Source organism: Eurosta solidaginis, chromosome 4 (genome assembly GCF_040869045.1).
Source record: "Eurosta solidaginis isolate ZX-2024a chromosome 4, ASM4086904v1, whole genome shotgun sequence".
Classification (NCBI taxonomy): Eukaryota; Metazoa; Arthropoda; class Insecta; order Diptera; family Tephritidae; genus Eurosta; species Eurosta solidaginis.
Genome location: NC_090322.1, coordinates 47,672,680 through 47,698,150, shown reverse-complemented (window position 1 = coordinate 47,698,150; position 25,471 = coordinate 47,672,680). Strand labels below are relative to the sequence as shown.

The 25,471-nt window shown below is 38.7% G+C and overlaps 1 protein-coding gene across 1 annotated transcript in view; it reads left to right on the top strand.

The window, feature by feature from the left end:
• spri (sprint) overlaps positions 1-25,471 on the top strand; it is a 1,202,745-nt gene that overhangs the window by 16,658 nt on the left and 1,160,616 nt on the right. The window contains exon 2 of the mRNA XM_067781444.1: positions 17,357-17,435. Within this exon, the coding sequence (XP_067637545.1) occupies positions 17,357-17,435 (79 nt within the window). The remainder of the gene's footprint in view (positions 1-17,356; positions 17,436-25,471) is intronic.

Here is a 25,471-nt window from a genome sequence, read left to right as displayed (position 1 = left end):
ATATATGTTATATATCTATATATATAAAAAGAAGTGTACATTTTGATTGTCACTCCATAACTCGAGAACGGATAGAAAGATTGCCATGCAATTTTTAGGAAAGATACAGGAAGGAGAGGTGATGGTTAGTTGATTTTGAAATCCCAAATCGGTTTAGCCATTCTTGAGTTATGTTTTTTTTTTAGAAAAAATTCAAATCTATATATACAAGAAAGTGGTGTTAGTTACAATATGCATAACTCAAGAACGGATAAACCGAATTTGCTGAAAATTGGTGGAGAGGTAGCTCAGAACCAGGGAACGGACATGGGATACTTTTTATCCCGTTCTGGCTAGGGTCTTGAGATCAAAACGTGGACCCGGGTAATCCTGGGATATGTTTGTAGAGTATGGGTGTCAAATGGAAGCTGTTTATGAGTACTTTGATACTGCGTATTTTTCGTACCCCTGGGTGACTAGGGTCTCGAGATATAGGCCAACACGTGGACCGGGCACCCCTAGAATGTGTTTATATAATATGGATATCAAATGAAATCTGTTGATGAGTGCTTTAGTACAGGGTAGTTTTCATACCTATTGGTGACTAGGGTCTCGAGATACAGGCAGAAACGTGGATAAGGGTAACACTAGGATGTGTTTTTAAATTATGGATATCAAATTGAAGCTGTTGATGTGTGCTTTAGTACAGAGTAAGTTTTATGCCGCTGGGTGACTAGGGTCTCCAGATATAGGCCAAAACGTGGACCCGGATACACCTAGAATGTGTTTTTAAATTATGGATATCAAATTGAAGCTGTTGATGTGTGCTTTAGTACAGAGTAAGTTTCATGCCGCTGGGTGACTAGGGTTTCGAGATATAGGCTAAAACATGGACCCGGATACCCCTAGAATCTGTGTGTATTATGGATATCAAATGAAAGCTGTTGTTGAGAGCTTTAAAGTAATTTTCATTGCGATATTCGATTTAGTCGCATCAACCTGGCAAAACTGATAAATATGCACGGGAAGCCGAAATAAAGACATGAATTAATAATACCCACATACCTATTTACATACGTCCTATTCGATTTGCCTGAAATTTGGTATATAAATTTGCCTATATTAGTATTTACGATGCTTTTTTCCGGGAAGTAGACCAGAGACGGACTGGGACTGTGATTAGGACTAGGACTGGGACTGAGGCTGAGACTGAGACTCGGAGTGGGACTGGGACTGAGACTCGGAATGGGACTCGAACAAAATACATACCACCAAGAATGAGAAAAACTTGAGAGAAGAGAAAAGATAGAAGGAAAAGCCTGGGAAAGAGATAGAATGAGACGAAGATGGTGATAGATGAAGCGAAAAATACGGAGGGAGGAGTGAATACAAAGATTAGGAAAAAGTGTAGAGGGGCGAGGGCAGTGTTAGACGGAAAAAGCTTATTAAAATGTATGCAGATACACCAAACATTTAGGGCAGAACAACGTCTGCCGGTTCTGCTAGTAAAATATATAAATTTAAACTGTCGATTTATAACTGATTAAAAAAAGTTACTAACGAACTGGTGCTTCTTTGGCACTTTAGGTCTAGTTTCGAACCAGACAATTGGATCACTAATTACTGACATCCCTTCAGGGCATATTCAAAAATAAGTAAAAATTCCATCTACTTTGCAATGTCAAAATCGTACTGCGCCAGAAGTTGTTGTATCAAATCATATTAAAAAAGTATTAATCAGGTAAAAGAGTATCAATCAGCAGTATGGTTACGCCATGGCACACGTGCACACAGCAGCTGGGAGCGCAGACGGCATTAGCCCCACATATACACAGAACGACGGCGGCCACCGTGGTGTGATGGTAGCGTGCTCCACCTCCCACACCGTATGCCCTGAGTTCACACCCCGGGTAAGAAACATCAACATTTTAGAAATAAGGGTTTTAAATTAGAAGAAAATTTTTCTAAGCGGGGTCGCCCCTCGGCAGTGTTTGGCAAGCGCTCCGGGTGTAATTATGCCATGAAAAGCTCTCAGTGAAAACTCATGTGCCTTGCAGATGCCGTTCGGTGTCGGCATAAAACATGTAAGTCCCACATGCCGGCTAATTTGTAGGGAAAATCAAGAGGAGGACGACGCGAATTGGAAGAGAAGCTCGGCCTTAGATCTCTTCGGAGGTTATCGCGCCTTACATTTATTTATTTTTTATATATACACAGAACGAAGAGCGCAGATGACTTTACTCACACTTAGAAATAGAGGACAACAACAAATAAACACCTAATAGATAAGGCTGTTTCCGAAGTCTAGACCATGGGGGAAATAGGCGAAGTAACAGCTGAGAGTATAAAAGCAGCGCAGTCAACGTGATGGGGGTTTGATTTTAACAAATTGTGAGTGAAGTACGCGCATATATCTTGAAGTTATACTACCAGAGTAGTGCTGTTTATAAAGAGCATTTTATACGCCGAAAATTCTAGTGTATTTATTCGACAGTTCGGTGACTCGAATAATAACAGAAGGCACAGATTTATCGTGAGTTCTTGAAATTCGCAAAAATAGTGTCGAAACTTTAGATAGTTTTTTTTAAGTATCTAAAATATCAAAGGATGCTATTATCCAGCAGCTCTATCTCTACTTCCACTTGGCTTTACATAACTACGAAGAGGCACTTGGAATGATTTGATCCATGCTATCACTAGTTTTGTTTGTTGGGTTGCTGTTGCCACACAAACATTTTTTAATAAATGCGTGTTTATGTGTTGGGTAATATGCTCATGAAGCGCCACTTCTGTCATCAAATTATGTGTTGAAATAATTTTTGGTTGTTGCTAATTAAATGGTTATACAAAAAAACAATAACAAATTGAAGGAAAATTTTGTAATATGGACTGCTTTAGTATATTGTACCTACATGAAACAAAAATTAAAAATTTTAGAGTGTTTTATATAAATTTTAGCACTATTTTCATAATATAATTAAATATATTTTTAAAATTAATTTAAAATATTTAAAGCCATAGCGAAATTTATCACTGATACTGAATTTGAATTAACTAAAAACCGAAGCTAAGATTAGTTTTTAATGCGCCAAGTTTAATTCGATTATGTTTTGCCCTAATCTCAAATTACTATGAAGTATGCACTTAAATTAAAGCACGCATGCGCATTCAAATAAATTGCCCAATTTTAGGATTTTCATTGAATTAAGCACGTCAATGTAAAAGGTTAGATTTAAATGCGTACTAAGTTACTAATAAGCAAACTTAAATGGATAGAACCTTGGCTAATTATTTTGATGACAGAAAATAGATACCCTTCGAATAAATTGGTAAAGTAAAATAACAAATTTTCTGCAAATTAAATTAAAACCCTAAAAGCAATTGATTGAATTCGAGATGAAAAATAACAAGTAAGGAAGGTTAAGTTCGGGTGTAACCGAACATTACATACTCAGTTGAGAGCTATGGTGACAACATAAGGGAAAATAACCATGTAGGAAAATGAACCGAGGGAAACCCTGGAATGTGTATCAAATGAAAGGCATTAAAGAGTATTTTATGAGGGAGTGGGCCATAGTCCTATAGGTGACGCCATTTAGGGATATAGCCATAAAGGTGGATCAGGGTTGACTCTAGAATGCGTTTGTACGATATGGGTATCAAATGAAAGGTGTTAATGAGTATTTTAAAAGGAAGTAATCCTTAGTTCCATAGGTGGACGCCGTTTCGAGATATCGCCACAAAGGTGGACCAGGGGTGACCCTAGAATTTGTTTGTACAATATGGGCATCAAACGAAAGGTGTTAATGAGTATTTTAAAAGGGAGTGGGCCTTAGTTCTATAGGTGGACGCCGTTTCGAAATATCGCCATAAAGGTGGACCAGGGGTGACTCTAGAATATGTTTGTACGATATGGGTATCAAATTAAAGGTATTAATGAGGGTTTTAAAAGGGAGTGGTGGTTGTTGTATAGGTGGTCGCCTTTTCGAGATATCGCCATAAAGGTGGACCAGGGGTGACTCTAGAACGCGTTTGCACGATATGGGTATCAAATGCAAGGTGTTAATGAGTATTTTAAAAGGGAGTAATCCTTAGTTCCATAGGAGGACGCGGTTTCGAGATATCGCCATAAAGGTGGACCAGGGGTGACCCTAGAATTTGTTTGCACAATATGGGTATCAAAAGAAAGGTGTTTATGAGTATTTTAAAAGGGAGTAATCCTTAGTTCCATATGTGGACGCCGTTTCGAGATATCGCCATAAAGGTGGAGCAGGGGTGACCCTAGAATGAGTTTGTACGATATGGGTATCAAATTAAAGGTATTAATGAGAGTTTTAAAAGGGAGTGGTGTGAAGGCTTTTTCCAGATATCGACCAAAATGTGGACCAGGGTGACCCAGAACATCATCTGTTGGATACAGCTAATTTATTTATATATGTAATACCTGCCAAGATTTTAAGGGTTTTTTATTTCGCCCTGCAGAACTTTTTCATTTTCTTCTACTTAATATGGTAGGTGTCACAACCATTTTATAAAGTTTTTTCTAAAGTTATATTTCGCGTCAATAAAACAATCCAATTACCTTACCATGTTTCATGCCTCTTTTCGTATTTGGTATAGAATTATGGCATTTTTTCATTTTTCGTAATTTTCGATATCGAAAAAGTGGGCGTGGTCATAGTCGGATTTCGTTCATTTTTCATACCAAGATAAAGTGAGTTCAAGTAAGCACGTGAACTAAGTTCATTAAAGATATGTCGATTTTTGCTCAAGTTATCGTGTTAACGGCCATGCGGAAGGACAGACGGACGACTGTGTATAAAAACTGGGCGTGGCATCAACCGATTCCGCCCATTTTCACAGAAAAGAGTTAACGCCATAAAATCTATGCCCCTACCAAATTTCAAAAGGATTGGTTAATTTTTGCTCGACTTATGGCGTTAAAAGTATCCTAGACAAATTAAATGAAAAAGGGCGGAGCCACCCCATTTTGAAATTTTCTTTTATTTTTGTATTTTGTTGCACCATATCATTACTGGAGTTGAATGTTGACATAATTTACTTATATACTGTAAAGATATTAAATTTTTTGTTAAAATTTGGCTTTAAAAAATTTTTTTTTTAAAGTGGGCGTGGTCCTTCTCCGATTTTGCTAATTTTTATTAAGCGTACATACAGTAATAGGAGTAACGTTCCTGCCAAATTTCATCATGATATCTTCAACGACTGCCAAATTACAACTTGCAAAATTTTAAATTACCTTCTTTTAAAAGTGGGCGGTGCCACACCCATTGTCCAAAATTTTACTAATTTTCTATTCTGCGTCATAAGTTCAACTCATCTACCAAGTTTCGTCGCTTTAGCTGTCTTTTGTAATGAATTATCGCACTTTTTCGGTTTTTCGAAATTTTCGATATCGAAAAAGTGGGCGTGGTTATAGTCCGATATCGTTCATTTTAAATAGCGATCTGAGATGAGCACTCAGGAACCTACATACCAAATTTCATCAAGATACCTCAAAATTTGCTCAAGTTATCGTGTTAACGGACGGACGGACATGGCTCAATCAAATTTTTTTTCGATCCTGATTATTTTGATATATGGAAGTCTATATCTATCTCGATTCCTTTATATATGTACAACCAACCGTTATCCAATCAAACTTAATATACTCTGTGAGCTGTGCTCAACTGAGTATAAAAAAAATTACAAAATTCGTCAGTACTAAGTACTTGTGAAATTCGATGTGCTAACATGCAGGGGCTAAAAAAATTAACTAGAGTTTACCCAGGGTTTGAAGTTAACCTACAACGGAGGTAACTCTATCATAAAAAATAGTTTTAAAATCGGCTGGTAATCGATAACGAATAATTATTGTCGACTTATCGGTTTGTTATTACCGAGTCATCTGTTTCTTATCGGCATAGAAGGGTTTCATATTTCTCATCGATATTGTATTAAAGTTTTATAGGTATCTATATCATAACAAACCGATAAGATAACATGCCGATAACAAAATGGTAACACTCCGATAAGAAATCAATAACTTTTCGATAACAAATCGATAAATTTTTGATAACGAAACCGATAACTTTTCTATAATATGCCGATAACAAATTGGTAACACTGCAATAACAAATCGATTAGTTTCCCAAAATAAATTGGTATTCTTTTTATAATATATCGATAAATTTTCGGTAAGTAATCGATAAATTTTTGATAAAAAATCGATACTTTTTCCATAACACTCCAATAAGAAATTTGTAACAAATCGATAAGATATTGATAATATATCGATAATTTTGTGGTGATAAATTCAAAATTTAAGAGAATAACGGATAACTCGTCGATTAAAAATGTATTTAATGGAATATAGTTTATTTAAATTAATTGAATATAATTCAATTTAGTTAAAGTAATTTGTTATTTAATAATTTATAATTTAATCTAATTTAATTTAATTTTTATTATTTATTATTTAATCTAATTTAATTTAATTTAGATTAATTTAATTTCACATGATTTAATTTAATTTAATCTAAGTAAATCTAATATAATTTTATTTAGTTTTATTTTTTTGATTTCAATTTAATTTAATTTAAATCAAATTAATTTTATTTAATTTAAGTTAACTTAAATCTTTTATAATTTAACATTTTTTTTACATTTTAATCTTTTATAATTTTAAAATAAAAATAAATGTAAGGCGCGATAACCTCCGAAGAGATCTAAGGCCGAGCTTCTCTTCCAATTTGCGTCGTGCTCCTCTTGATTTTCCCTACAAATTGGCCGGACGGGACCTACATGTTTTATGCCGACTCCGAACGGCATCTGCAAAGCAGATGAGTTTTCACTGAGAGCTTTTCATGGCAGAAATACACCCGGAGTGCTTGCCAAACACTGCCGAGGGGCGACCCCGCTTAGAAAAATTTTCTTCTAATTGAAAAATCTTATTTCTAAAATTTTGATGTTGCTTTGCCCGGGAGTTGAACCCAGGGCATACGGTGTGATAGGCGGAGCACGCTACCATCACACCACGGTGGCCGCCATAATTTATAATTTTATTTAGTTTTATTTTATTTTAATTTAATTTCATATAATTTAATTTAATTTAATTAAATTTAGATTGACTTTAATTTAATTTAATTTAGATTGACTTTATTAAATTTGATTTCGCTTTGCTTTGTTTTGTAAACACTTTTTGTATAAGTAATTGAGATCACGCATTTGTTCGTATTTGCTTTTGCTCCTTATTTCCAATAAAGCAGCAGTGTATGCATCCGTTCGAGGACTTGCATGCACAGAAATTGTGCATATGCTCAGAAACTTTAATTTATATGAAGGTGACATGTTTGCCTTGAGTTGCTGTTTGATTTTACTCATATCAACTCTAGCACGTACCTTACTATACTTACGCTCTCAACCTTTGTTACGCCCTACTACCGGATGAAGGATATTTTGCCCATCGAATTTTTTGATTTGTGTGCTTTAGTTGCCTTTAACGACAGGCATGCTGTACCTCGGGAATATTTTAAGACCCTAAACTCGTTGTGAAGGTCTTCTGTAATGCATCAGTATTAAAATCTCATTTCGTGCCCCCTTCTAATAAAAGATGTCAAAATGAAATGGATCAGGTCATCATGGCAGATGATCAAGGCAGATGATTTTCCACTGAGTAGCTTTTCATGGCATAAATACACTCCGAAAGTTTCCAAACCACTACTGTGGGGCTCAATTTAATCTTTCGTTTATCACTAAATTATCATCCACAGATCAGATCTTTCCAGCACCACTGCTGTACTCTCTCTCTTACTCTGCGAAGGTGTTAAGCTCACTCTGTTCTTCGACTGCGTCTACCAGAAAAATAGATATTAAGACGAGCACGCCACTGTTTGTTAGTAAAGAATAGCTGCGCCGAATGGGTATTTTATGCTTGGTCTTAGTACTCGTCGACCCCGTACTTTCATCAACGTCAAAAATGCTATACAAAATTTATTTAGTTTGCTTTCCTCTTAATGCCAACTAATATCCGGGAACGTGAGTTTCGCAAGATCGTCGTTGAGATATTGGGAGACATAGCAGGGAAACAATTAAACGGGTTTCCAGCTAACCTGTCGTCTAGCACGAACTGTATAACTGCAGTTGTTGACTTCCAGGAACTAAGTAAAACATTTCCTACGGGGGGGAATGGGTGAAGGCAATGTAATTGGGTCCTTATAATCGACAAAAACAGCCTAACTAACTGTGGGGAAAACAAACTAAATAAATATGCAGTGAGGATATTTATGGTTGTTATCGCCGATAGCAGCGATGCCGTGATGATAGCATAAACTAACAAGTTTTCTTGGCACCCCAGTGGGTTAAGGAGCTTGGAATATCCCCGCCGTAGTAATGCCTGTCGTTAGAGGCGACTAAAATACCCCAATGATTAAAGGGTTGTGTATCGTAACACTTTCAAGGAGTTGACAGCGCACCTTATAGCTGCTTCAACCCAATGCCAACCTCACTTACCCGTGCTGACCCCTGTTTCTTTAGCAAGCAAGGCTCTGGTGACCCAAAGTTCCTCATGGAACTGGAGGTGGGGGAGGAATGGTATAGATGGTTCAATGTGGTAACATTAAACCGTTCCCGAGATTGTCGGGCTTGTGCCTTATTAGTGCTTGTTACCGGAACGTACCGGATCTGTACCCGCAACATCGATCCCATCAACATCGATAACATTTAAAGCAGTATCTTTATCGCTACAGCAATAACAACATGTTCTCTTTAGCTCATACTTGGATGCTTAAGCGAAAGCAAGTGCATTGTTGAGAATATAGGGGGAGCATTCGTGGTTCTGACCGACGGCATCGCCGTGGACAAAACGCCTTCGAGTGGAAGTACCGTAAATTCCTATGCACTTCCTCTCCTAAAATAATCTACGACATCTGTGCGTCAGACAAAAAAAGGCCCGCTGTCTTCAAAGGATTCCACTTTTTTGGTTTAACTCCTGCCTAAGCTAAAAAAAATTGATAAAAACCTATTCTTTGTTGTTTTTTGCGCAAAATTGCTTTACTGTTTAAAAGTCATTAGTATTCAGGGGCTTAAATTCATGCTTGTCTGTCTTCAATTAATTTCCGCTGCCAACACGCTTCACAGTTAAACGAAGCGAAAAGAAAATGCCAGGACCTTGGGAGTGTGGGCACCGCAAAGCCACTTATATTTTTATTTTACTTCAACAGTTTTCCATTTTCTTCTGCAACAATCCAAGTCTTCATGCGGTCTTTTGTTTGTCATTCGCATGAGCACATGAATATAATGCAACATGGGTCCACAGTAACTCTCATTTAAGACGTCTCACACTTGCAGCTCACACAATCAGCACTTGCTGCCTTTGTCTATTTGCTACTTTAATATAATATAAGAATAGTTATTGTACGCGGCTGATTATATTTACTCCGCCATGGTGCAGCTCCTCATACCATTTTACTTTCTCTCTATTCTCTGCTTTGTTACGAGCTCCATCATCTTCCCGTGCGGGTTTTGCCTTTTTGCATACCGCAAACAATTGTGGCTTACAAATCCTTCTTTTACTCACATCTACTATGCACACTTGCACTTTGTCGGAAGCTGTCGTGCGCGCTTGGAATGTGACTGAACATCAGCATTTTATTGCCACATTTAAATCTAGGGCAATGTGGGGTCGGAGACCCCTTGCACTTATGCGGTTATTTTTGCCATTTAGCCGTTTCTTGCTGAGATTTCACTGCTTGCCTTTTGTTGCAGATTTTTTTGCTAAATTGTGGCGATTTGTTAACCTGACATTGGCATTGAATGCTGTGGCTGATTACCATCCCATTTCAGCCTCTTCCAGCGCTACTTGTACAACTTGGGAAATTTTTGGCAAGTATTGCGTTTTGACTTTTATTGTTATTTCGTATACTCATTTCACTAACAGTCTTTCTCAGCTTTCACTTTGGTAATGCGCCATTTTCATTTCGTCACATTGTTGTGATCGTCGTATATTTCGCCTCAATTGAGGCGGAACGCATATAAATGCGTTTAATTTGCTGACATTATACTGACACTATAGTGAAAGGTTGAATTATTTAAGGTATCCATTGTGGTAAGTTCGTGGCAAGAATCAATGTCTTAAAAATGTGGTACATCGATGAGTTAGACCAACAGTCGTTGAAATAGAAAGTTTACAACAAAGACAGATTTATGTAGCACATATTTTGTGTCGTACAATCAAAGATTACTGATTTTTGGCTCTATGCCCACCCAATGGGATAAAAATATTTAAATTTCTAGACAACTACCTTAAGTTTTTCATTGCATTCGTCATAGGCTATTGGAAATCTCCAATGGGCCATTGATTGAAAACACTAAAAGACACCACTTCCTTCTCCACGTACGTTATGCAACTTAGTCAGATTCCCTCTGTCAGCACCGGTGGCTGTAGTTAAGTATACATTTACAGGATGACCAAGCCAATGAACCCTGTCGAGCCTTTTATAAATTTCACTAAATCTATTTATATATGCAAAAATGGAGTACATGCAGAACGCAAGACCTAAAACATACACAGTTTCAGCAGGCGAAGCTCTGACAACTCCTTGTTTCCCACAAAGGAAGGGTTGGGATGACCTAGAAGGTTCCAAGTGTTCACATAAAATCGTTTTCGAGATGGTCGTGCTAGTAATTATTCGGATATACCGGGCAATGAGATGGCTGACGAACTTGCAAGAGGGGGCACATCCGTTCCGCTTTCGTCGTCCTGGAAGGGATTGAGCATGTCGCTCTCTACAGGTTGCTCACTTTGAAAGGGATTATCCTTAGGGAAGCGGGTGTGCGATGGAGCAACCTCAAATCCTGCTACCAAACTAAGCTCGTGGTGCCTGAATGGGACGCGAGACGTCCAAGAACTCTCCTTCTCCAGTCTTTTTTTAGCTTTTCCTGAACATTGCGATTTTTTTAGTTGATTGCTGTTTTAATGTAAAGTTTTGAAAGTTAAAACGTGAAAGACCCAAACTTTAAAAGTTCCCAATTCATATAAAAGTATTGAAAACATTTAATGTGTTGAGCTTCTATATTTCGAGAGCATTCGTGAACCTTCTATACTTCGAGAGCTTACAGCGTAAAAAAGTTAAACCATCTAAGTAAACTTGACTCCATTGAATGCTTTCTCTAAAAGCTTACGAAAGTGTTTTACTAAACTCCAGTGCCAAAAGTAAGCTTTAAAAAAGTGTTACTTTCGATAAGATCAAAAAAAGCTCCAAAAGCGCAAAAAATTCGTTTACTGGTGGACAGAAAAAATAGTAGAGATAAGGTCTTGCTACTTCAAAGGAGAATTATAAAAGAAAAGTAAAAAACACCTAATGGCCGCTACTACTAACAACAAGAAGCGAAAATGGGAGGAGCGTGGAGAAGCCGTTAACAGACACGTTTGGGGTTTGTGTTACAAAATAGTACTAAAAAGATTTTCTGCAGTTATTTCAGCCCGTAATTACAGTCATGATGCGCACAAAAGTGTTGCTAGACTCCCGCGGACACCAGTTAGCAGCACAAAAAAGGTTTCAAAACTTCTCCGTATATATCATATTTAAGGTTAGGTTAGCGTATTGGGCTCAAATTCAACATGCGAATGAAAAGGCATCTAAACCGAAACCTTTGCTAAGCAGGTTAATGGCAGACATCACAGAAAGCAAAAGGAATTGCTGACCGACACCATCCTATTCACGTTACCGTACGGCCCTGAACTATGGACAAACTTCGTAAGATCAATCTCTGTAAGCTTCCAACATCTGTTCACAAACAGCAGCTCTAAGAGAAGCCTCCGCTTAACGCACTGTTATAAGCAGGTACAGGTAATACAGGTTATAAGCGAAACGATCCCCATCGACCTTTAGCGCTGGAAAAAAGAAGGTTATGAGAAACAAAAAGAACAGTGAGGTCGAGAGCGCATACAATTTTTTAGCAAAAGAGAGCAGGGAAGACACGTTTTATAAAGCATTAGATGGAAAGATAGGAGAATGAACAACTGGGCAGATGGGCAGCGAATCTTTTAACAAATAATCGAGCATTGCGCACCTTTTTTAAGGTAAAAAAGTACTTAACCCAAATGCTCTCTGGACATGGGTACTAAAAAAAAAACCTGCGCAAAACAAAAAAGACCGAAGACCCTACGTGAGTTTACGGCGATGCAGATGAGGACGATGCTGAACACGCTTTCCTAAAATGGTCCCAATGGCGCCAGATTCGACAAATGATCGAGAAAAGAGTCGGCCAAATCACTGTCGAAAATGTTACGGTAAAAATGCTCAGCGATCCAGAGGAGGGGTAACAAATCAGCAACTTCGTAAAACCACACTCAGAGCAAACAGCGAGACCTGAACGTAGGACCCACGAAAGACTCTTGAAAACCGAGAAGTATGGAATGCCAGCCTGAAGCAATGGGAAAGCAGTCCCGGAGTGGGCGACGCTTCCAAAAAGCGTGGTTTTAAGTCCACGGACACACGGTTGCTGCGACGGCAGCAATTTTGGTGAATAGGGCTTTTTCCATCTCAACAAGCAAAACAAAGCGGCTCAATCAAATTCGTTTGCTTCTTAATATCTCATTTATCAAATTTCAATCCTTAAAATGTTGTGCTTAATAAGCTTTAAAGCTTATAATACTAAGATGTCAAAAAAATCCCAGTTTAAAGCTTTAAAAAGTTTAATGTTTTTAAAAACTAGAAATCTTTAATAATTGAAAGAAAAACACTTGAAGCAAGATCACTACTCCAAGCTTAATGTTGAAACTTTTAAAAGCTCCCGGATTTTAATAGAAAAAAGTGCTGGCAAGCTTCGGAAAGCTTAAAGTGTTAAAATAACTTAGGGCTGACAGAAACCCTCTTCGCAGCGGCAAGAGATAACTGCTGATCAGTACACCGAACGGACACGGCTTCACTTTACTGGCGCCAGAAAAAGCTTGCCACTTTTAAAATTAAATAACCAAATGATTTATTAAAATATTCCCACTCCTCTTAAAAGCAAAAGTTGAAGAGTAAGAAAACTTTGTTCATATGACAAGATCTTTGTTCATAGCGAAGTTAAACCTTTATTTACACACACACACACACACACTCATCCCCGACCGCAACGACGTGACACCAATCGTAGAGCTCAGCAGTTTTCTTTAATTAACTTTTGTTTGAACCTGTCGCATAAATCTCTTTCCTAAGCGATTTGACCCACGCTGAGCGAGCCAAAAGCTTTCAAAGTGCTGAAAGTCACATCGGAAACAATGTAGGGCGATGAAAATCGACAACATTTGCCAATTTGAAGTCAAAACATGACAGTAACAAACCAAACAAATATAACAACTTATAGTGACAACAACAATAACTTTATAAACATATGTGGAGATGATAGTAAGTAGTGTGGGCTAAGGGTAGGAGGTGAGCGTAGGGCAGGAGAAAGTTCCAAACAACTAGCAACATAAAGAATTTTAACGAGTCCTGTGGTTAAATGTAAACATTTACGTGCATAAAGTAAGGACAGCTGAAGCCCCCACCCCTACGTTAGTGGAAGCCCGCAACGAAGCTTCTACTAGCGCTAGTGAAGCTATTTGGACAGCAAACTCTAAAGGAGTGACTTGTGCAAATGTTTAGGCATTCCTGTACAAACGCAATCCTACACAACCAACTATTTCCTTTATATCCTCCCAACGTCCGCCTTCCTTCACTCTCCACTCTTTGTAATCGCAAAACCGCAAAAACTCATTATGTTCGCATTTTTCCAACATCCGTAATTCGCAAAAAAAAAAAAACGCAAATGAAAAGGTCTTGTAACAGTAAATATTTACAGTACACGAACATAAGGTTGTCCCAGACGGCGCTCGGAGGACAAGCTAAACATTGATGTGACCCACAAAAACCGACGTTTACAGGGCTCGTTGTAGTACTTTATTGGGGGTGTGGTTGATTCGCAATGGATGGACGCGTGTGTGTGTGCGATGATGACAACAGGAAACCGGAAATAATGTATGAATTGTACTAAACTATATTTTTTATGAGCTTCATTGGCTTTAGCGGTTGTTACAATAGCCGAGAAATGGGATGTGGGCTGGACGGGTGATAATGCACATGAAATTAGGAAAGCTTTGCATTAGCAATCAAAAGGCAAATAATGAGCACAATAAAAAAAACTGTATTCTTATTCAACAAGGTGACGATGAGTATGTTGGGTTTGTGTCAGTTTTTTGTGTTGGTTATTCGATTGGGGCTTAAAACCTGTCATCATATTAAAACTACTTATGCCGGATTGTGAATGGAGTACAAATGCGTAAAGCTTCTTACGGTTTATGTAGGTTATGGTAGCTGCTAGCTACCAGGCTAAAATTTTCGACGACAGTCGAAAGATCTTAAGTCCGTGACAAACTCCTGTAAGAACGAAAACGGGGAGTTGTAAACAATGTCCAGAGAGCACTTAGATTGTTGAGGCAGCACTTCTCTGTCCTCTTAAAAGGGGACAGCGATGTTCCGTCCAGAAAAGAGGAACCCGATACCGAAATTGATGATGATGCAATTAACGTTCCTTTAACCCGATTATGAGGAAGTCGGTATAGAAATAACCAGATTATAAAACAAGAAGGCCACGGGCGCTGAAGAGCTGTAAAAATATGCCGGCAAGGAGATGGTAGGGCACATGCATCAACTTCGTTGGAAAATATGGACGGACGAGTGCATGATTTCCGATTAGTATCCTTGTAATATCATGTATTGTGCGGAAGACTGATGACCAACGAGAATATCTCATTAGACCCTATCGGTTAAGCGCCAATTTAGTATGTAAGTAAGGAATAAAAAGGGGCTTGGAAACACCTTCCAACAAAGGAGCTCTTAGGAATAGGACATAGTAACCTGAAAAAAAATTCAAATAAGAAAAAAAGGATGGCTACACGTAGAAAGAGAACTAAGGAACAGGGAAAAGCAGAGAAAGGTAGAAATAATTTATTTGAAAATAATGACTTAAAAGCTAAGCAGAAGCTTAGCTAAGGTTGAACTGGCTGGAGGATGGTGCCTTTGACAATTCATAGGCCTTCTCGTAACCTTCTATCCCTTTGGACCGAGAACCCAGTATACATGTATTGTCCGGCCTGAGCGAAATCTCTCCAATGCTTCTTTGCAACATTGAAGCGACTGCGGCTTAAGCACGCTTCCTTCAGAATTTCACCTCCGCCTGGAAGACCCTGCAGTGATGTATCAGCCTGTAGGATATAATGTTCTGCCATTTCCGCTACCCGTCCAGTTCTAAACTAAACGTATTATTAGTAATCTTTAAGTCTTAAAAACTTTGTTGGTTTGCTTTGTTGGTACCTTTTATTATCATTGTTGTTTTTGCCTTTTTATGATTATTGTTTCCCATTTAATATGAAGTATAATTTAACGGCAAAAGCTTGCGCGATATGGCCACTCGTAATCTTCATGCTGACCCCATCGAGCTTAGCTGAAGTAAAAAAAACAAAGAACAATAGTTTTAAGAATGGGAGGCAATGAAGAAGGTAACAAAATTAACAGCTAAAGGGAATACTGAGTAAAATGTGTGTCCGAGACACAAATTATTAAAGAAGAAGTAAAACTCCACCACACCATATTTTTTGTTGGTTCTGACTTCAACTTTAATTTTTATACTCAGCTGAGCCGAGCTCACAGAGTATATTAATTTTATTCGTATAACAGTACCCCATAGCGGCATAAACTAATCGATATAGATACAGATTTCTATATATCAAAATGATCTGGGCGAAAAAAGGAATTCATTTAGCCATGTCCTTCCGTCCGTTCGTCTGTACGTTAACACCATAACTTGAGTAAATTTTGAGGTATATTGATAAAATTTGGAATGCAAGTTCCTGGGCACGCCCACTTTTTCGATATCAAAAATTTCGAAAAACCGAAAAAGTGCGATAATTCATTACCAAAGACGGATAAAGCGATGAAACTCGGTAGGTGGGTTGACCTTATGACGCAGAATAGAAAATTTGTAAATTTATAAATGGGCGTGGTACCGCCCACTTTTAAAAGAAGGTAATTTAAAAGTTTTGCAAGATTTAATTTGGCAGTCGTTGAAGATATCATGATGAAATTTGGCAGGAACGTTACTTGTATTACTGTATGTATTCCAAATAAAAATTAACAGAATCGGATGACGAACACGCCCCCTTTTTGGAAAAAATAATTTTTAAAGTCAATTTTTACAAAAAATTGTATATCTTTACAGTATATAAGTAAATTATGTCAACACTCAACTCCAGTAATTATATGGTTCAAAAAATACAAAAATAAAAGAAAATTTCAAAATGGGCGTGGCTCCGCCCTTTTTCACTTAATTTGTCTAGGATACTTTTAATGGCAGAAGTCGAACAATAATTTACCAATCCTTGTGAAATTTGGTAAGGGCATAGCTTCTATGCCGATAACTGTTTTTTTTAGAAAATGGGCGAAATATGCTGAAGCCACGTCCAGTTTTTATACACAGTCGACCGTCTGTCCTTCCGCTCGGCCGTTAACACGATAACTTGAGCAAAAATCGATGTATCTTTACTAAACTCAGTTCACGTACTTATCTGAACTCACTTTGTATTGGTGTAAAAAATGGCCGAAATCCGACCATGACCACGCCCACTTTTTCGATATCGAAAATTACGAAAAATTAAAAAAATTGCCATAATTATATACCAAATACGAAATAAGGGATGAAACATGGTAATTGTATTGGTCTATTGACGCAAAATATAACTTTAGAAAAAAACTTGGTAGAATGGGTGTGACACCTACCATATTAAGTAGAAGAAAATGAAAAAGTTTTGCAGGACGAAATCAAAAGCCCTTGGAATCTTGGCAGGAATAGTGTTCGTGGTATTACATATATAAATAATTAGCGGTACCCGACAGAAGATGTTCTGGGTCACACTGGTCCACATTTTGGTCGATATCTCGAAAACGCCTTCACATATACAACTAAGGACCACATTTAAGACCCTTGGCAATACCTTTAATTTGATACCCATATCATACAAACATATTATAGTCACGCCTGGTCCACCTTTATGGCGATATTTCGAAAAGGCGTCCACCTGTAGAACTAAGGCCCACTCCCTCTTTAATACCTTTCATTTAACACTCATGTCATACAAACACATTCCAGGGTTACCCTAGGTTCATTTTCCTACAACGCAGCAAAGCTCTCAGCTGAGTATGTAATGTTCGGTTACACCCGAGCTTAGCTTTCCTTACTTCTTTTTTTTTAATTTTGCTCTTTTGTGCATTTTTTAATTGCGTTTTTATAGTAATTTCTGCTTTTCCTGCTAATATTATTATTTTTTAGATATTTTTTGTTACTTTCATTGCAGGCGCGACAAAGCTGCAGCAAATGGCGAACCTTTCACCGAACCGCCACCGCGTCTCCGCGGTCAAAGCGCATATTTGGCGGTAAGTATGAATGGATTTTTTCATGATTTTTTCTATAATTCTATGCAGCGCTCTCATACAATTTCTTTGAAGTATATACTTTACCGTTACGCGCTTTCTAGAATTTTAATTTTGATTTTATCTCACACTTAAGATTGTTGCTGTAATATTGTGTCATGGCCACATGCCGTTAAATGCTTTTAAGCTTTTAAATGTGTTGCGTCCACTTGCTGCTTCACTTGACAACTATACATAAAGGGTGACTCATTTTGTTTACTTTGGGTTCCGACTCGTCCCTGTGATTTTTGCCCTTTTATAAGATTAGGGCCGAGCCTGACCCGTTAGGCCAATTGTGATAGTGGATTTGGATTCAGAGCATCAAAACGCTTGGTTATACATGCGTTATGTGACTTTTTGGATACCCTCGAGTAGGCGTACCGCTGGTCCTTTTTGATTGGGTTAAATATTTATTAATAATATTGGTCATGAAACTCTCCGGAAGAGGCAATGTAGGGGATGATACTAGAAAGTCATCGGTTACCTTGTTTTGTTGTAGGGAGGCCATTGATAAGAGCTGGGGGCTGCCGCCATGGGTAATACAATGGCTTATGAGAGAGTAGTTAAGCCGATCCGGGTCAACGTGGTAAATTTGGATGGAACGCATTAAACACGGAGAGTAGTACTCAAAAGTTTATGTCACGGATATCGCTGTTTTTTTTTTTTCGTCTCGGTGAAGTAGGAAATGCTGTATGCATTGACCAGTATGTCTTAACTCTTACTGCAGTTCACCCCAAGTGTAGGAGACCCTTTCTCTATTGTGGGGCTGCCAACTATAACATAACCTCGCATTGCTTCGGGTACGAGTGCGCTCTACGTGAGCTCCACGGCTACTATCAGGCTAATAGGCTAAGCAACCATCTCGTTTTGCGACAGGTAATACCTCACATATCTGCTGACCGTATTCTATCTGTCATTTCGACAGGTCATGGTATTGACGGCGTTGCCCGGGGATAGTCTACCAAGTGTCTCTTCTAGTCTCTTTAGCCGATGACCTACGTTATTCATATTTCCGTAGGCAAGGCTTACTTCCCCATTCTGTACCTCCACGATGGTTTGGTTTTCAATGTCTTGCTGAACATACATCCGGCGCATTTCACCAACTAATCCCATACAATATTATGTGTCACAAAGAACGGAAAGGGACTAATCTGGGAAGTGGAGTAGTTAACTAGTTCACGATTGAGCCGAAGGGGGAAGGTTGGGAGGGGGTTTTTGTCAGGAGGTCGTTGTTAGGCTCAAGTATAAGTTTCCTGTTCATTGTGGCGGAAAATGCAACATATACCGTGGAAGATAAGCGGCTATAATAGCCTTGAGCTAAGCTTGAGCCGATCGAGGGTGGTTTGGGAGAGCCTGGATAAGATCATTTGGGTTATAGCTGTATCCCGGGCAATTTCTAAGCACCTGCGGTCGAGCTTCAGGTGGAGCTATAGGAACCGAAGTACCCATAAATATGCGTATAAACTTTTATGAGACCGTACAATTGTTGGAATATGCTAATGATATCTATCATTGGCTTTACAAAACGCGTCGTAACTTCGGCCTTATTCCGATTGGATAAGTAAAGTGGGTTTTGCAGTGAATGGGGATAAAATGTATTACTTGCCGATATCCAAGAACGAAGCATTTGTGGCTTTACTGCGCCGTAACTTTTGTCAAATATGATTTTGAAAATAACATAAACTTAGAAATCAAAGTAGCACACTTTGTGGACTTAGTGGGGAAATGTAAAGTCTTCTGTCAATGAAAATTAAACTACGCTGTATAAGTTTCTTATCATAGCTGTACTTTTGTATGGCTCGGAATCATCTACTGTATTGAGAGACGATGGGCTTGGCCTTGGAGTCTTCGAGAGTAGATTTTTTCGGCTGTTTATTGGACCTGTCCGTGAAGCCGACGGCGAATACCGAAGCATGAGTTTTACGCAGATATGAAAGGCTTGGTTGGCTAGGTGATTTAACGCGAATAGACTAAGACTCAACGGCTCGGCCAGTAAGGGCCAAACCTCCTCCTAGATGGGAAAGGCAAGTCGATGAAGATTCGTTGACCCTTGGTGCTCATAATTGGTGTCAGTTATAGCGAAAAAGGGATAGCTGGCCAGACTTGACGGCCGAACTTGCGACACAACTGAGCCCACCTGAGCTTCCTTCAATAGAGGATACAAGAACGTACTTTTAATACTGAATATATCGGATTATAGCAAATTAAGAGGTAGATAGGCTATATGGAATCACACTAGCCCCTTTCATTTCAACCTAACCTTAGTCATACCTTCCTTTACCGAGTCCATATTCTATTCATTGTGATAAAAATATGATTGTACAAGTTTTAAATTCTTAAAGATCTATCACAATCAAAATAATACCAAATTGTACCACCCTGTACATACTTTCCTCACTTTGTAACTTTACGACTTTGTCACTTTGGCACTCATTTTTGCACATTTTGACTTTTTTCTTGATTCATTCTTTGGAAACTTGAAGTTTCATTGTCATTCGCACACTTGCGCTACCATCATCTTCCATGCCCTGGTTGGTCTGGTTGGCTCCTTGGAGGCAATTTCCACTTGGTTTTACACCGTAGCAGCTTCGTCATAAATGCTGTTGCACGAGTTAATCGCACTTCATGCCACTAAAGTAATTTCCTGGCCGTCGCCATTTTTCTTACTCCATTATTTTGCTGTTACTTATTTAAAGTTTATGACTGTTGTCCATGCTACAGGACCAACAGCTGATACCAGCCAAAGGGGCTCCACACACGCACACAGCATTCGTGGTGCTAGCCGTGTTGGTTTAGCGTTGAAAGCATCCTTTTGTGTTCATATTGCTCTTTATTGTTTTCTTTCATAATAATATTCGCAACTTTTGAGTATCTAGAAGATGTGTGATGGGTCTCGTTATTATGTTTTTCGTGCTTTAAGGAAATTAGTTTAGTAAACGTTTTGTTTATGCTAATGTTGACTACTTTAATTAATTCTTACTTCACCTTCTTAGCCTTATCTGCAACAGCCAAGATTGGCGCGAAGCTTTCACACAAACTTCCTTCAAGCTTCGTTCAACCTTTTCGAATAATATCTTAAGCTCACAATTGAGGGTAAGGACGATTCGATGCACGTTTCCACGCATCCATCACATTTCAGTGGTGGTATCCCCTTTACTTGCTTCCAAATATGGTCTTCGGTAGCAGTGATTTCTTGACCGGAGCTTCGTTATCACAAACCTTCCGGACAACTTTTCTTTAGAGCACTTCAAGGGCCACCTAATCTTCTCGCAGCCACGTCCATTATCCCGAGCCATAGATCAATACAGGTATGATGAGACACTTATAGAGTGTGACTTTTCCATCCACTTGGCTGAATTAATAAGAAATCGAAAATTCCTCCTTTTGTGGCCCCTTTTCTCCGTGTTCGTCTGTTAGAAGTGGCACAATTATCATATCTTCAAACAGCTATTAAGCTTGTCTTAAGGATACTTGTATGATTTAGCAACAGAGGTGAGATATACATGCTTTCACAAAACCCAAGGAGTTTTGACTTCGCCCTGCATTATAAGAATTACTACTCGAAGAACAGTCATTAAAATGCTCTAACAGAAGTCCTAGGAAACTGAATGCTTGAGATGCGGTGGCTCGTAGAGAGGTGATGTGAGAATATTACACATGCCAGATTCATAAGCAATCCTAGGTTTATGTATTGGTAGAAAAAAGTTTAACATATTGTAAAGAATTTACTGAAATTCCGATTATTTGCAACCTTCTACGAACGTTCGTATCGCTAAACTGTTGAATATAACTCCAATATTCAATAATGAAAAATGGTCTTTATTAGAGTACAATTTTTTTTTTATCAGTTTTATTTATTAGAGATGATAGTATCCCTTAGTGTTGCATCACTATGCTGTTAGTAAATGATCACAACAACAAATACAGCAAGCAGCCAAACTTATGTACATTGTACATGCACACACATAACCAGCAGCTCGAAGTGAAGAGATATCTCACATACACACATGTAGTCATCAGCTAAGAGCATAAGTTTTTACTCACACATACACACGCAAACTTAGATATATGCGTATGAGAGAGTATAAAAGCAGCGCAATTTGAGCGATCACAATCAGTTTGATTTAAACACGCTATTAATTGTGAAGTACAATTGTACTACTCCCAAAGTAGCCAAATAAAGCCCATTTTGCAATACTGAATATTGAAGTTATTTATTCGACAGTTCAGCGATTCGAACGTTAGCAGAAGGTGCATAATTATCAGGAACTCCCCAAAATTCGTTACAATATTAAAACATATTTAGACCCTCATTGGCCTTGCTAAGTGCGTTCTGCGAGCGTGGGTACATAAAAGAATTTGTCGGCTCCATATGTATGAAGTAGAGGTCATACTTACATTTCTTCAGATCAGGTGGTTGGTAGATCATTCTCAGGTGTCATAGAGGACTGCAACCTCCTTCAAGTTAATATTATTGCGTCTGGGCATTTATTTTTCTGCTATCTTTTGCAAAACAGAGATTCACCTTTTGATGGGCGAAACTTTTATTTCACTTCAGTACTCAATTTACACCATTAAGCTATCTGTCGTTAAAGATCCAACTTAAGAGGGGAGGGCGAGATGCAACCAGCTTAAGGAGATTTTAATAAAGTAGGGCTACTTAAATAAGTTGTTGCGCTCGTGAATAAAGCCTGCTGATACCTTCACAGATATTTTTTTATTCACCTTACCACTAAAAAATTGTTTGTATCCTAAATTGGACTTTAGCTAAAGGCTACTTCCTCCCTCAAGTAGCTATTGTGAACTCGCCTACAACAAGCCTGAAGTTTTATAAAATCAAGACTATTTGGAATCCCTATTTATGATAACCTACCCCAATTTTCAACTGGGCTTCCGAAGCGCCACTGTGCTTCTTTGGTATTTACGTAATTACGAGGAGTAAGCATTAATTCTGCTTTCCGCGTATGCGCGTCTATAGATCAATGACCAGATCAGAGCCCTATAAATATACAGATGTATGCTACAGATCTACTCAGTAGACTCCTTGTTCTTCTCTCATGGTAGCCTAACGATTTGGCTTTAACTAATGTACAGCCCGTAGTACTCTTCCACTTTTGCAGGGATTTTTTCAGCGAGAAAGTTAACGGAGAATATAATCTTTTTCACAATTGAGGGTAAGGACGATTCGATGCACGTGTCCACGCATCTCTCACATTTCACTGGTGGTATCCCCCTTTACTTGCTTCCAAATATGGTCTTCGTTTGCAGTAATATCTTGGCCAGAGCTTCTTTGCGCCAAACCTTCGGGACAACTTTTCTTTAGAGCACTTCAAGAGCCACCTAATCCTATCGCAGCACCGTTCCTAATTCCGAGCCATATATCAGTACAGGTATGATGAGAAAATACCTCCTTTTGTTGCCCTTTTTTCCGTGTTCGTCTGCTAGAAGTGGCACAATTATCATATCTTAAAACAGCCACCAAGCTTGTCCTAAGGATACTTGTATAAATTAGCAACAGAGGTGAGATATACTTTCACAAATGTCCTGGGCTCGACTTTTGGCTTCGCCTGCCTTATAAAAAACTATCACTCGAAAAACAGTCATCAAAATGCTCTAACGGAAGTGCTAGGAAACTGAATGCTTGAAATGCGGTGGCTCATAGAGAAGTGATGTGAGAATACTACACATGCCATACACATAAGCTATGCTAGGTTTAAGCCTTGGTAGGAAAGAGTTTAACCTTTTAAAACATATTTAAGCCATCAAGAAAGTAACTTAGACTGACACGCCCCTTTTTGCGTTTTCTTTTTCTGCTATAAGTAGTAATTTAACCTTGCTAAGCGCGTTCTGCGAGCGTGGGTAGATAAAAAAGCTTGTCGGACTAATACGGATGAAGTAGAGGGCATACTTGCATTCTTTCAGATCAGATGGTTGGATTCTGTAGATCATTCTCAGGCGTCATAGAGGGTTGCAACCTTCTTCAAAAGGAGCACGACGCAAATTGGAAGTTAAACCCAGCCTAAATCTCCTCGGGGCTGTATCGCGCCATGTTAATATTATTATATTGTTGAGCATTAAGTTGTCTGCTATCTTTGTGAAGAACTTTTATTCCACTTTAGTGCTCAATTTACGTCATTAAGCTATCTGTCGTTAATGATTCAACTTAAGAGCGGAGGGGGAGGTGCAGGAGATCTTAATATGGTAGGCCTACTTAAACAAGTTTATGCGCCTGTGAATAAAGCCTGCTGATACCTTCACAGACACTACCGTGCCCTACCTGTGTACCCTAAATGGGACTTTAGCTAGAGGCTACTTCCTCACACTCCAGGTAGTTACGTATAATGGTTGGGATTTAGGTTCCTCAAGTAGCTATTGTGAACTCGCCTACCACCAGCCTGAGGTTTTATAAAATCAAAACTATTTGGAATCCTTATTTCTGATAACCTACCCCAATTTTCCACTGGGCTTCCGAAGGGACACTGTGCTTCTTTGGTATTTACGTAATTACGAGGAGTACGCATCTTTTCTGTTTTCGGCGTATGCGTGTCTATAGATCAATGACCAGAGCAGGTCCCTATAAATATACTCCTTGTTCTTCTCTCATGGTAGTCTAACCGTTTGGATTTAACTCTTGTACAGCCCGTGATAGAAAATAATCTTTTTCGGAATTAAATATTCTTGTCGGAAGTTCATTAGGAATGCTATGCCTATCTGAGCATCCTTATAGCTCCCTGATTTCCTGAGACTCAGAGCGGTGGGTGCCGGCATTCATAGTGTACTTGCAAATCCTCTTATCTGCCTTTTGCTAGGTTCGTATCGCTAAACTGTTGAATAAATAACTCCAATATTGAATAATGGAAAAATGGCCTTTATTATAATACTTCACAATACACTCAAACTGTGCAACGAATGGCTTAATAACCAAACTGATAGCTTAAATGAAACTGACTTTCAAAGTAATACTGCTATTGCTCGCTAGATATCGTCTTAGTCGTAACTGCTTGACAACTCAAATCAAACTGAATTTCAGCGCCTCTATATCTGTCGCTTTTTATACTCTTTGATTTTAACATTCGCATCTTCTAGTCGCTTCCAGAATCTACTAGTTACCATCAGCTCTCAAACTTCTCAGCTGTAACTACAATTGCACAATTTTATAGTTTTTCTCATTGCATACTTATAGGAGTATCTCAGATATATGCATGTGTTAATGCATTGACTCTCCGCTGCTCGTATACGTACATGGTACATATATGTAGACGCAGTTATTGTTTCGTTTATGTAGATACATAATGATTGAATTATTGATGTGCATTCACGTCACTGCTTAGCATCGGCTTAGAGACGGCAGCACTCCTTAGTTTTGCTAATATTCGTAACACTGCCCTCCACCTAAGTCTGATCGTCCCGATCAGACAAATCTCTCGATCTAAACGCTTCTAGCATCGCCAAATGTACTACTCTTCTACTCCGTGGTTTCTCAATGCTTTGTATGCGATAGATGGTATCACTGATCTTCTTCACAACCTTGTGCGGGCCTTCCCAACTGCACCGAAATTTGGATGGAACACCTTTCCGCCGGTGAGGGTTGTATAACAGTACTAAATTCCCCGCCAAGAAACCTTTCGAATTATTGTTCTCATGGTACCTGTGTTTCATCGTACTACTCAATACCCTGGTTCGTTCATTCACACTCTGTTGTTTGGCCGATGAACTACTTCGTAGAGCTTGCGCTGGACGGATTTGCTTTGCATAATCAGTATCGTTCCCACGTTTCCCCACAGTAGTGCGCTCTGGCTTGAAACTACCCTCGCATTCTTTCTCGGAAATTCGTTGCTTCGTTTTCCTGCGTCTTTTAGGTTTTGTCAATGCCAGTGTTTCTCTCGCAGGTACTTTTGATTTTGATTTATTTGGCCCATTCGATCTATCAACCTTTGCCTTTGACTTTCGTGGTCTTTGTCGAGTCTTTTCCACCAGTACCCGACTACTGCTGAAAGTTT